The 13,379-nt window shown below is 41.3% G+C and overlaps 1 protein-coding gene across 11 annotated transcripts in view; it reads left to right on the plus strand.

Moving 5' to 3' along the window:
• neurl1aa (neuralized E3 ubiquitin protein ligase 1Aa) overlaps positions 1-13,379 on the plus strand; it is a 166,932-nt gene that overhangs the window by 137,079 nt on the left and 16,474 nt on the right. For all 11 annotated transcript variants that reach the window (XM_061977180.2, XM_061977181.2, XM_061977187.2 and 8 more), the window contains exon 5: positions 1,446-1,595. In XM_061977180.2, coding sequence (XP_061833164.1) covers positions 1,446-1,595 — 150 coding nt within the window. The remainder of the gene's footprint in view (positions 1-1,445; positions 1,596-13,379) is intronic.

Genomic DNA, 13,379 nt, shown 5'->3' on the forward strand with positions numbered 1-13,379 from the left:
GTGCACTTTTGTTTTGTTTTGTCACCATAGCAACCATTAGTTTTCACCTGTCACGTCACGCACCTGTTTCACGTTTTGAGTCACGCACCTGTTTTCGTTAATCATGTCTATAGTATTTAAGTTCATTGTTTTCAGTTTGTCGTGCTGACGACATCCCCATATTTATGCTTCTGTACACTCTCCACACCCTTATGATCCTTGCTGCTCTTTTTTCATGCCGGTTCCATGCCAAGTAAGTTTTTGTTTATTAAGCCACAGTTAGTGTTTTTTGTTGTTCATAGTTTTTGCCTTAGTGCAAGTGTTTGGTTTCATAGTTTGTTCTCCGCCATTGTGCGCGACTTTTGTTTACTTCCTTTTTTTTACTGTCATGACTTGGTCTTGGGTGTTAGCTTTTCCGGGATGCAACGGAAAGTTGGCTCGGGCGAGACGGGAATGTGAGTACATTTTTATTTAAACTACAAAAAAAGGAAGTATACAAAAGGCGCGCACAATGGCGGAGAACAAACTATGAAACCAAACACTTGCACTAAGGCAAAAACTATGAACAACAAAAAACACTAACTGTGGCTTAATAAACAAAAACTTACTTGGCATGGAACCGGCATGAAAAAAGAGCAGCAAGGATCATAAGGGTGTGGAGAGTGTACAGAAGCATAAATATGGGGATGTCGTCAGCACGACAAACTGAAAACAATGAACTTAAATACTATAGACATGATTAACGAAAACAGGTGCGTGACTCAAAACATGAAACAGGTGCGTGACGTGACAGGTGAAAACTAATGGTTGCTATGGTGACAAAACAAAACAAAAGTGCACAAAAAGTCCAAAAACAAAACATGATCACACAGACATGACACATTTTCAGTAGACCCATAATAAATTCATAAAAGAAGCAAACTTCATGAATGTTTTTTTTGTGACTAACAAGTATGTGCTCCAATCACTCTATCACAAAAAAATAAAGAGTTGTAGAAATGATTGGAAACTCAAGACAGCCATGATATTATGTCTATTTTGACCACGACTGTAGGTGTGAGAATATACAGAACTATTTGAGAAATCGGACTAAATTTAGTGACTGTGTGACAGCGTGCTTGCTCCCGCTGTCAGCATACAGGTGCGTCCTCGCTCTCCTGGCCAGAGAGAGAGAGAGGACGACGTGCAGGTCGTCACATCACAATACTGGCTGTCATTGGTCCATTGACACATGCATGGGTTGTGCCTGTCAAGATCTGTCAGGAGGTGTCTCAAGGTTCAGTGTCATGCACAAGACCACTTGGCACATTGACAGGAGGAGCTGAAGGTCAATTCCCCAACTTGAGCCGCCTAGGCAAACATTCTGACAACACAATTGCACGTGTGTACCCTAGGAAGCTGTTTGCTTTGTACTAAGAACAGGATTTTTGCTAAAGCTTTGTTGTGTTACTTGTATCTTCCTGTAGGCTCCACTCATGTTGGAGATCCACGGGCTGTGTCCAACCCCAGTTCGCCCTCCTCCTCGCCACAGACTCCAAGCGCCCTGGGCAGCTGCAGCTCGGATCCCGTCCTCAATGGAGGCCTGTGCTCTGCAGCCTACTACAGCTCGGCAGGGGGTAGGTCCACCCACTCGTGCACTACAGAAGCAGGAGATCAATCAGCCTTCGGGGGGGAGGACTAATACAATCCATAATGAAATAGGGAGCGCATGTCATGTTGTGGTTCGAGACAAAAGACATGAGTTTGCCTTTATACACAATCAGTATGCAAGGGTGTGTAGAGGGGCCACACATTTACTCAGGAGAACCGTTACTTTACAGCAGGGGTGCCCACACTTTTTCTGCAGGCCAGCTACTTTTCAATTGTACCTCATATTATTTTGCTACTTAGTTGTGCAGGTACACTGCAAAAAGTCAGTGTTCAAAAACAAGAACAAAACATACAAAAATGAGGGGTATTTTATTTGAACTAAGCAAATTATCCAATAGAACAAGAACATTTGGCTTGTCAAGACTTCCCAAAACAAGTAAAAATAGCTAACCTCAATAAACCCCAAAATACCTTAAAGGCCTACTGAAACCGACAACTACCGACCACACAGTCTGATAGTTTATATATCAATGATGAAATCTTAACATTGCAACACATGCCGATAGCTTACTAAAGTGCAATTTTAAATTTCGCGCAAAATATCCTGCTGAAAACGTCTCGGTATGATGACGCCTGCGCGTGACGTCACGGATTGTAAAGGACATTTTGGGACAGCATGGTGGCCAGCTATTAAGTCGTCTGTTTTCATCGCAAAATTCCACAGTATTCTGGACATCTGTGTTGGTGAATCTTTTGCAATTTGTTCAATGAACAATGGAGACAGCAAAGAAAAAAGCTGTAGGTGGGAAGCGGTGTATTGCGGCAGGTGTTGTGCCGGATAATGCACCCCCGCCGTAGAATGCACCCCCTGACTGTTGTGGCGGATAACACAGCCGGTGTTTCATTGTTTACATTCCCGGAAGATGACAGTCAAGCTTTACCATTGGCCTGTGGAGAACTGGGTCAACAGAGACTCTTACCAGGAGGGCTTTGAGTTGGATACGCAGACGCGGTACCGTGAGTACGCATGCAGCCGCCGCTTCCAAACATTTGATCGCTCGCCCGTACGTGCGTGCCGCTATGTGCATGTCACGTACGTAACTTTGGGGACTTTGGGGAAATATATGTGCTGTATGAACTTTGGGGAGGTGAACGGTACTTTGGGCTGTGGGATTGAGTGTGTTGTGCAGGTGTTTGAGTTGTATTGGCGGGTTATATGGACGGGAGGGGGGAGGTGTTTGTTATGCGGGATTAATTTGTGGCATATTAAATATAAGCCTGGTTGTGTTGTGGCTAATAGAGTATATATATGTCTTGTGTTTATTTACTGTTTTAGTCATTCCCAGCTGAATATCAGGTCCCACCCGCCTCTCACAGCATCTTCCCTATCTGAATCGCTCCCACTGCCCTCTAGTCCTTCACTCTCACTTTCCTCATCCACAAATCTTTCATCCTCGCTCAAATTAATGGGGAAATCGTCGCTTTCTCGGTCTGAATCGCGCTCGCTGCCGGTGGCCATGATTGTAAACAATGTGCGGATGTGAGGAGCTCCACAACCTGTGACGTCACGCTACTCGTCTGCTACTTGCGGTACAGGCAAGGCTTTTTTATCAGCGACCAAAAGTTGCGAACTTTATCGTCGATGTTCTCTACTAAATCCTTTCAGCAAAAATATGGCAATATCGCGAAATGATCAAGTATGACACATAGAATGGACCTGCTATCCCTGTTTAAATAAGAAAATCGCATTTCAGTAGGCCTTTAAAATAAGTATATTCTCACTAATAACAAGTGCACTTTTCTTGGTAGAAAAAAAGAGATATTTTTGCTCAATATGTTGAAAAATATTCTTAAATTAAGTAAATGCTAGTGCCATTATCTTGACATAATGATATGCGCTTGGCAATACATTTCTTGAAACCAGCAAACTTATACTAAAAACTAGTTTATTGTTCTTAATGGAAAGGCAACAAGGCAACCGCTTGTTACTCTCGGGGTCTCCTAGCCGCTCAGGCAAATCATATGGTCTAAAAATGCATTTTCCTATCGACAACATGACATCATCGCACTAAGTGCGTGCTCTTTCAGTCAATTAGTGCACATATATACAGCCCGGCCACAATTTTTTTAATTGTAATTTTGAGGAATTTACCTGAATGTGCATGAACTATTTCTGTTCAAAATTGTTAGAAATGTCACATGTTAGTTTACTGCATACTTGCCAACCCTTCCGAATTTTCCGGGAGACTCACGAATTTCAGTGCCTCTCCTGAAAATCATTCTCCCGAATTTCTCCCGATTTCCAGCCGGACTTAAGGCATGCCCCCTCCAGGTTTGTGCGGACCTGAGTGAGGACAGCCTGTCGTCACGTCCGCTTTTTCTCCATATAAACAGCGTGCCGGCCCAGTGACGTCATAACATCTACGGCTTTTGGAGAGTGCACAATTGCGCACACAACAAGAAGGAGACGAAGCAGAAGAACGAAGAAGAGGCAGACATGGCGACGACGAGTGACAGAGAATAGAACGAGGACGGACAATTCAACCCTTAACTCACTCCTTTCCTGCAAATTAAATTTAACAGATGCTGCCCATACCTATGCTCCTTCAAAGGCTGTCTGGATGCAAAGTATTGTACTTTCAAATGCAACAATGAGTAGAAGAGTGTTATGTGTGTGTATATGTGTAAATAAATGAACACTGAAATTCAATTATTTATTATATATGTTGGAGCCTATCTATATTATTTTTTTATTAATTGTTTTGACAATGAAATCAAATAATGTCAATAATGATGTTAATTAATTATTGGATGTTTTAGATTTCATTGTGATTGACTGATTGTTTTCAGCTGCTCACGCTCCTACTAGTGAGCCACTTCCTCCTCCTATAATTAAGAAGACGGGACAGCTGGGTGCCTTTGTCTGTCTATCATGTTGAAGGAGTGAGGAGTGAAACAGTTTGTTTACCGCTAAATTATTTGGAAGCCACGCTAAACTATTTGGAAGCCACGCTAAATTATATTGAAGCCACGCTAAATAAGTTATTTTGATTATTTTGAAAGTCAACCACGGAGAATATGTTTTGTTTGTGAAAATAAATTATGATCATTTGGAATCTCGACATATCTCCGCGAGTGCTTATTAAGGAATTTAGTGAGTCAAACACCTCCTCCTCAAGACTACTCTGCATTACTTTATTTTTATTTTTTCGAACTTTTGAACGCAAGAGTAGCCGTAACAAGTAAACAAACTTCACTGAAGATCCAAAAGACCAACCAAGATCGCTCTGCACCGAGGACAGCAAGCAGTCGGCGGGCCGTGAGTAAAATCAGCTGATGACGTCATGAATTAATGAATGAACGCGCCGCTGCGCTGTAAGGAATCATTCGAACGCTATGGGAAAGGAAAGTTGCAGAATGTGGATGTGAAATGCAATAAAACAGGATGTTGGAAGGACATTTAAGAATGAAATAAGTGGACATTAAATTGAGCTGTGTGTTTATCTGGAATGATGTCTGGCACACCTGAGACGGCAGCTGAACACGAGGACATGCTGAGAACGCGCATTGCTTCGCGTAGAGGCAGACTGGGCGCGTGCACGAGGAGGCTAAATGAAATAAAGACGTTGATGACTGATGTTAGAAATGCTGATAAAGTCAATGATGAATTTGAAGTGTTTAAAGGAGCTGTGAATGAATTTAAAAATGCTCACAACTTTGTGCAAGAATTATTTTCAGAAGAGGAAAAGGAAAATGATTATTATGACTGGTATGAACCCAGAATAATAAATTTGAATTATTTCATGAAAGATGTTGAAACATGGAAAAGAGAAATTGCACAATCAAAAGTTGGACCACTGGACAGCATATCAAATGTATCTCACGAATCAAAGTCTGCTACTGGATCAAAAGCCTCCAGATGTTCCTCAGTATCCTCAGAATTAAAAATTGCCAAAGCGGAACAAGCTGCTACAATGGCTCGAGCTGCTGCACTGAAAGAAAAACACACCTTGCAACTGGAGGAAACAAAGCTTAAAGCAAAGATGGAGCAAATGGAGTTGGAAGCAGACCTCGCAGCATCAACTGCTAAAATACAAATCCTTCAAAGTGATTTAATTCATGAAAGCCATGATGTGGCTCAGGAACCTCCAGGTGATGGCATGACTGAGTATTATGATTCTCACCATGATACAGAAACTATGGAGAGCAACGTGGACTTTATAAGTTCGGTGCAATACCCAAGACCCCACTTCACCAAACCATCTTAAGTCTCCACAGACCTCTACCTAAAAGGAACACCAACACATCAGAAGATCTAAATAAACCTCAAAACAAAAACGCAACTAAAAAACACAGGACCCAGAGTGTAAATCAGACTCAAATAATAAATCACTCTGCACAAGATAATGCGGTTATTAATGCTGCTCATGATAACTTGGAAATGGTTATTCAAAGACAAAGTGACATCGCAAAACTCATTGTCTCACAGCAAAAACTGTCTCTACTACCAGCAAGAGAGATTTCGGTGTTTGATGGTAACCCACTGGCATATCAGTCTTTTATCCATGCATTTGAACATTTGATTGAAGACAAGACTGAGAATAATCAAGACCGACTCTACTACCTTGAGCAGTTTTCCTCTGGTTTGCCAAGAGACTTGGTTCGCAGCGGTTTGCACATGGAAGCCAGTAGGGGCTATAATGAAGCAAAGCGCCTCTTAAAAGAACATTTTGGAAATGAGATGAAAATTTCGGGAGCTTACTTGGAAAAAGCCTTGAATTGGACAGCGATTAAAGCTGAGGATGGGAAAATGCTGCATGTATATGCACTGTATTTGAGAGGATGCTGTAATGTAATGCAAGACTTACAGTATTTGAAGGAACTTGATATCCCATCGAACCTAAGGCTAATTACATCCAAACTACCCTACAAACTCAGAGAAAGGTGGCGAAGCACAGCTTATGAGACACAACACAGAACTGGCATGAGAATCAGATTTCACAACTTTGTGGATTTTGTGGAAAAGCATGCCAAGATGCTTTTGGATCCGTTGTTTGGAGACATTCAGGACCAAATAACAACAACGAAAAGGCCTCTTCCAAGAAGCACAAGTGGACTAAAACCAATCAGCCAAAGAAGAAGCAGCTTTGCTACTTCAGTAGCTGTGAATACAGAGCCAGCAAAATGCACTGTAAAACAATCATCTGTTCCACAACAACCTGCTCAAACCACACCCAGTGGTATCATCCCTTCATGTGGATATTGTCATGGCAAACATGCTCTGATTGACTGCTCACAATTCAAAACACAGTCACATGACAACAAGGTTGACTTTTTGAGAAGGCATGGATATTGTTTTGGTTGCCTACTAAAAGGTCATTTAAGCAAAAATTGTAAAAGAAGATTAATGTGTCATGTTTGCAAAATGCAACATCCTACTGTACTTCATATTCCAAGTCAAAAAGGCCCAAGACAGGAAAATCAAGCACAGCCCACTGCTGAGACAGAAGAAACCCCTATAAGCAGTGCTCTTGTTTCAGCCGGTGATGCAACCGGGGCCGGGAAAGACTGTGCACTTGCAATCGTGCCAGTCAGAGTTAAGGCGGGAAAAGGGAACAGGTATGTTCAGACCTATGCCTTCCTCGATCCAGGCAGCACGGCAACATTTTGCACGGAGAATCTAATGGACCAACTAAAGGTGAAAGGACGCAAAACAGAAATTATTTTGCGAACAATTGGACAGGAAACGCCTGCGAAGACCTATGAGGTCAGAGGACTGGAGGTTGGAGACTTGGAAGGGTTCACATATCTGGACCTGCCGAAAGTGTATACACAGAGCAAGATACCGGTCTCAAAGAAAAACATCATCACAAAGGCTGACTTGAAGAGGTGGCCATATCTTGGTGGCATTGACTTAAAAGAAATTGAGGCAGATGTTGAACTTCTTATTGGGACTGATGTTCCTTGGGCAATGGAGCCGTGGAATATAATAAACAGTCAAAAGAATGGACCATATGCAGTCCAAACCATACTGGGATGGGTAGTAACTGGACCACTCAGTTGCAGTGCTACAGAACATGCTGAGCCCACTGCAGTGTCAACTAACAGAATCTCAGTAATTGAACTGAAGGACCTCCTCATCAAACAATATAACCAAGATTTCTCTGAGAAAATATTTGAGGAGAAAAATGAGATGTCAGTTGAAGATAAATGTTCTTTGGAGATCGCCTCAAGTTCAATATTTCTTAAAGATGGTCACGATCCTCTGCCACTGCCTTTCCGGGATGAAGACAAAGTCACACCTCAGGATAAGTTCAGAGAGAAAGAAAGACATCGGCATTCCTCCTCTTCTTCTTCCAAAAAAGGCCATGACAAAGACAAAAGAAAAGGTCAAGAAGGACAAAAGAGACAAACGTGACAAAACGGAGGAAATCAGAGACCTGTACGGTCGAAGGGAAAGCTTACCTTTTGACCAAGAGCCAATGCCCTTAGAGGCTGATCCCTACACATTCCCATACGGCGGAAAAGGAGATGGCAAAGACGGGCACAGAACAATCGAAAAGGAGAAAAATAAGAAAATCAAGGACTCCACCAAGGACAAGACCATGGAACAAGGAAACATATAACACCATGGACCATGGAACAAGGAAACATAACAAGACCATGGAACAACTAAAGACATTTCCAGATGCCAAAGGCTTTGTGAGAAGTGTTTTGGTTAAAACCAAGACCAACACGGTTCAACGACCAATAGATGAACTCTGCCTGCTAATGGAAGAAGCTTGATGGACTGAGGGGGGATTCGGTTCTCCAGCCTCGATGACTCGATGACCGCTTCAGATATGACTATGGACTTTGAAGAGACTTGATGAGTAACTCGAGTACCTTAATTAACTTTGAATTTGAAGAACATAATTGTTTGGATTGTATTGTTCTATTATGGCTCCTTTGAATATTATTATTTATGTAATTGTTTTGCTAAAGCACACAATTAGGGGCCGGGATGTTGGAGCCTATCTATATTATTTATTTATTAATTGTTTTGACAATGAAATCAAATAATGTCAATAATGATGTTAATGAATTATTGGATGTTTTAGATTTCATTGTGATTGACTGATTGTTTTCAGGTGCTCACGCTCCTACTAGTGAGCCACTTCCTCCTCCTATAATTAAGAAGACGGGACAGCTGGGTGCCTTTGTCTGTCTATCATGTTGAAGGAGTGAGGAGTGAAACAGTTTGTTTACCGCTAAATTATTTGGAAGCCACGCTAAACTATTTGGAAGCCACGCTAAATTATATTGAAGCCACGCTAAATAAGTTATTTTGATTATTTTGAAAGTCAACCACGGAGAATATGTTTTGTTTGTGAAAATAAATTATGATCATTTGGAATCTCGACATATCTCTGCGAGTGCTTATTAAGGAATTTAGTGAGTCAAACACCTCCTCCTCAAGACTACTCTGCATTACTTTATTTTTATTTTTTCGAACTTTTGAACGCAAGAGTAGCCGTAACAATATATATATATATATATATATATATATAGAGCTAGAATTCACTGAAAGTCAAGTATTTATTTTATTTATATATATATATATATATATATATATATATATATATAAGAAATACTTGAATTTCAGAGTAGCCGTAACAATATATATATATATATATATATATATATATATATATATATATATATATATATATATATATATATATATATATATATATATATATAGAGCTAGAATTCACTGAAAGTCAAGTATTTATTTTATTTATATATATATATATATATATATATATATATATATAAAGAAATACTTGAATTTCAGTTAATCCTAGCTATAAATATATATATATTAGAGATGCGCGGTTTGCGGGCACAACCGCGGAGTCCGCGGATTATCCGCGGATCGGGCGGATGAAATTAAAAAAAATTAGATTTTATCCGCGGGTTGGGTCGGGTCGGGTCGGGTGGTTCAAATAAAAAAAAATTAGATTTTAAATAGATTCAGGCGGGTGGCAGTTAAACTAATTCGGAAATACAGTCAAGAAAATAAGTATTTGAACACCCTGCTATTTTGCTAGTTCTCCCACTTAGAAATCATGGAGGGGTCTGAAATTTTCATGGTAGGTGCATGTCCACTGTATGAGAGATAACCTAAAAATAAAAATCCGGAAATCACAATCTATGATTTTTTAACAATTTATTTGTGTGATACAGCTGAAAATAAGTATTTGAACACCAACATTAATATTTGGTAGAGTAGCCTTTGTTTGCAATTACAGAGTTCAAACGTTTCCTGTAGTTCTTCACCAGGTTTGCACAGACTGCAGGAGGGATTTTGGCCCACTCCTCCACACAGATCTTCTCTAGATCAGTCAGGTTTCTGGGCTGTCGCTGAGTAACACAGACTTTCAGCTCCCTCCAAAGATTTGCAATTGGATTTAGGTCTGGAGACTGGCTAGGCCACTCCAGAACCTTGATATGGTTCTTACAAAGCCATTTCTTGGTTTTCCTGGCTGTGTGTTTTGGGTCATTGTCATGTTAGAAGATCCAGCCATGACTCATCTTCAATGATCTGACTGAGGGAAGGAGGTTTTTGGCCAAAATCTCACAATACATGGCTGCAGTCATCCTCTCCTTAATACAGTACAGTCGTCCTGTCTCATGAGCAGAAAAACACCCCCAAAGCATGATGCTACCACCCCCATGCTTCACAGTAGGGATGGTGTTCTTGGGTGCTACGCATCATTCTTCTTCCTCCAAACACGCATAGTGGAATTATGACCAAAAAGGTCAATTTTGGTCTCATCTGTCCACAAAACCTTCTCCCATGACTCCTCTGGATCATCCAAATGGTCATTGGCAAACCTAAGACGGGCCTTAACATGTGCTGGTTTAAGCAGGGGAACCATCCGTGCCATGCATGATTTCAAAGCATGACGTCTTAGTGTATTACCAACAGTGACCATGGAAACAGTGGTCCCAGCTCTTTTCAGGTCATTGACCAAGTCCTGCCGTGTAGTCCTTGGCTGATTCCTCACCTTTCTTAGCATCATTGAGACCCCACGAGGCGATATCTTTCATGGGGCTCCACTCCGATTGAGATTGACCGTCATGTTTAGCTTCTTCCATTTTCTAATGATTGCTCCAACAGTGGACCTTTTTTCACCAAGCTGCTTGGCAATTCCTCCGTAGCCCTTTCCATCCTTGTGGAGTTGTACAATTTTGTCTCTGGTGTCTTTGGACAGCTCTTTGGTCTTAGCCATGCTGAATGTTTGGGTCTTACTGATTGTATGGGGTGGACAGGTGTCTTTATGCAGCTAACGACCTCACACAGGTGCATCTGATTCAGGATTATACAGTGGAGTGGAGGAGGACTTTTAAAGGCGGACTAACAGGTCTTTGAGGGTCAGAATTCTAGCTGATAGACAGGTGTTCAAATACTTATTTTCAGCTGTATCACAAATAAATTGTTAAAAAATCATAGATTGTGATTTCTGAATTTTTCTTTTTAGGTTATCTCTCATACAGTGGACATGCACCTACCGTGAAAATTTCAGACCTCTCCATGATTTCGAAGTGGGAGAACTTGCAAAATAGCAGGGTGTTCAAATACTTATTTTCTTGACTGTATATATACATAGTTAAATGTTGTTACCCACATACGAAAAACGAGCAGGCACCTGCAGCATATGCCACAACAGAAGAAAAAAAAAAAAAAGAGATGGACACTTTTACGGAGCGGAGAAGGGACGCCTCGCCGGGGTCCGGGACCGAGGCCGCTTCCCCCGAGAGGGCCCCACCGTGAGCCGTAGCTGAGGCGATCCGCGAGAAGGGCCCGACGCACGTCCAGGGTCACCACCGCACCCACCGCACCGACACCCCGCCTCGTCCGCCTTCGCTGCGGCCGGCGTCACGCGCAGCAGGTAAGCAGCTTACCTGCCCGCCACCCCCGTGGCCGGGGGCTCGTAACAGGGGTCACTCCGCGCGCTCCGCCCGCGCAGCTTACCTGCCCGCCACCCCTGTTGCCGGGGGCGCGTAACAGGGGTCACTCCGCGCGCAGTGCGCTCACGAAAGGGGTGGGGCTCACCCTGGTTGATATAGACAGCAGCTAGGACGGTGGCCATGGAAGTTGGAACCCGCTAAGGAGTGTGTAACAACCCACCTGCCGAATCAACTAGCCCTGAAAATGGATGGCGCTGGAGCGTCGGGCCCATATACCCGGCCGTCGCCGGCAGCGAGACGCGCTTGGAGGTGCGCTCAGCGCGGCTCCCATATGATTGCGCACTGGTGTGCGTCTGGGTCGTGACAGCGTGGCACGCGAATGTCTGTCCTGCATTGGATCAGTCTCCTTTCTTTAACAGGCAAAAGCTTTATAACCTCACTAATGCCTTGCATCGTCTATATTAGATATATAACAACGGGCGGGTGCGGGCGGATGGCGGGCGGATGCGGTTCTGATCAAATGTTAGATCGGGTGGATTGCGGATGGTTGACGACTTTCTGATGCGGTTGCGGATGAAATAATTGCCTATCCGCGCATCTCTAATATATATATATATATATATATGTATGTATATATATATATATATGCATTTTATTTAATATATATAAATATATATATATATATATATATATATATATATTCCTTAAACCCGCCCACCCCGACCCCGCCCACCTCAACACCCCCCCAAATCTCCCGAATTCGGAGGTCTCAAGGTTGGCAAGTATGGTTTACTGTAGGGCTGCAGCAACTAATCGATTTAATCGAATAAAGTCGATTATAAAAATAGTTGGTGATTAATTTAGTCATCAATGCGCAGAGACTATTTTTTATTTTTTTATAAACCTTTATTTATAAACTGCAACATGTACAAACAGCTGAGAAACTATAATCAAAATAAGTATGGTGCCAGTATGCTGTTTTTTTTCAATAAAATACTGGAAAGGATATAAATGTAGTTTGTCTCTTTTATCCGATTATTAATCGAAGTAATAATCGACAGATTAATCGATTATCAAATTAGTTGTGAGTTGCAGCCCTAGTTTACTGTACTGTGCCAACTGTACTACTATATGAGTACCTATTTTCTATTGTTTCATTGGAAATAAAACAACAAAGTCCATTTGGCTGTCATCTGTTTTAGTTATGAGACACAATTGTGTCAAAGTCATGATTTTTTTTTTCATGCTTGAAATAAGAAATTATTACTTTAAAAAAGTAGTTTTATACTTGTGAGTGTTGATGACACAGCTTTGCATCAGTTAATATTCTAGTTTCAAGCATGTTTTACTCAATATAGGTCATCAAATCTCAGCAACAAGCTGTAATATCTTACTGAGATCATTTAGGACCAAAACACTTAAAACAAGTAAAACACTCTAACATAAAATCTGCTTAGTGAGAAGAATTATCTTATCGGACAGAAAATAAGCAAATATCACCCTTATTTGAGATATTTAATCTTACAAACCCCGTTTCCATATGAGTTGGGAAATTGTGTTAGATGTAAATATAAACGGAATACAATGATTTGCAAATCATTTTCAACCCATATTCAGTTGAATATGCTACAAAGACAACATATTTGATGTTCAAACTGATAAACATTTTTTTTTTTTGTAAATAATCATTAACTTTAGAATTTGATGCCAGCAACACGTGACAAAGAAGTTGGGAAAGATGGCAATAAATACTGATAAAGTTGAGGATTGCTCATCAAACACTTATTTGGAACATCCCACAGGTGAACAGGCAAATTGGGAACAGGTGGGTGCCATGATTGGGTATAAAAGTA

This window comes from Nerophis lumbriciformis, linkage group LG16 (assembly GCF_033978685.3).
Source record: "Nerophis lumbriciformis linkage group LG16, RoL_Nlum_v2.1, whole genome shotgun sequence".
Lineage (NCBI taxonomy): Eukaryota > Metazoa > Chordata > Actinopteri > Syngnathiformes > Syngnathidae > Nerophis > Nerophis lumbriciformis.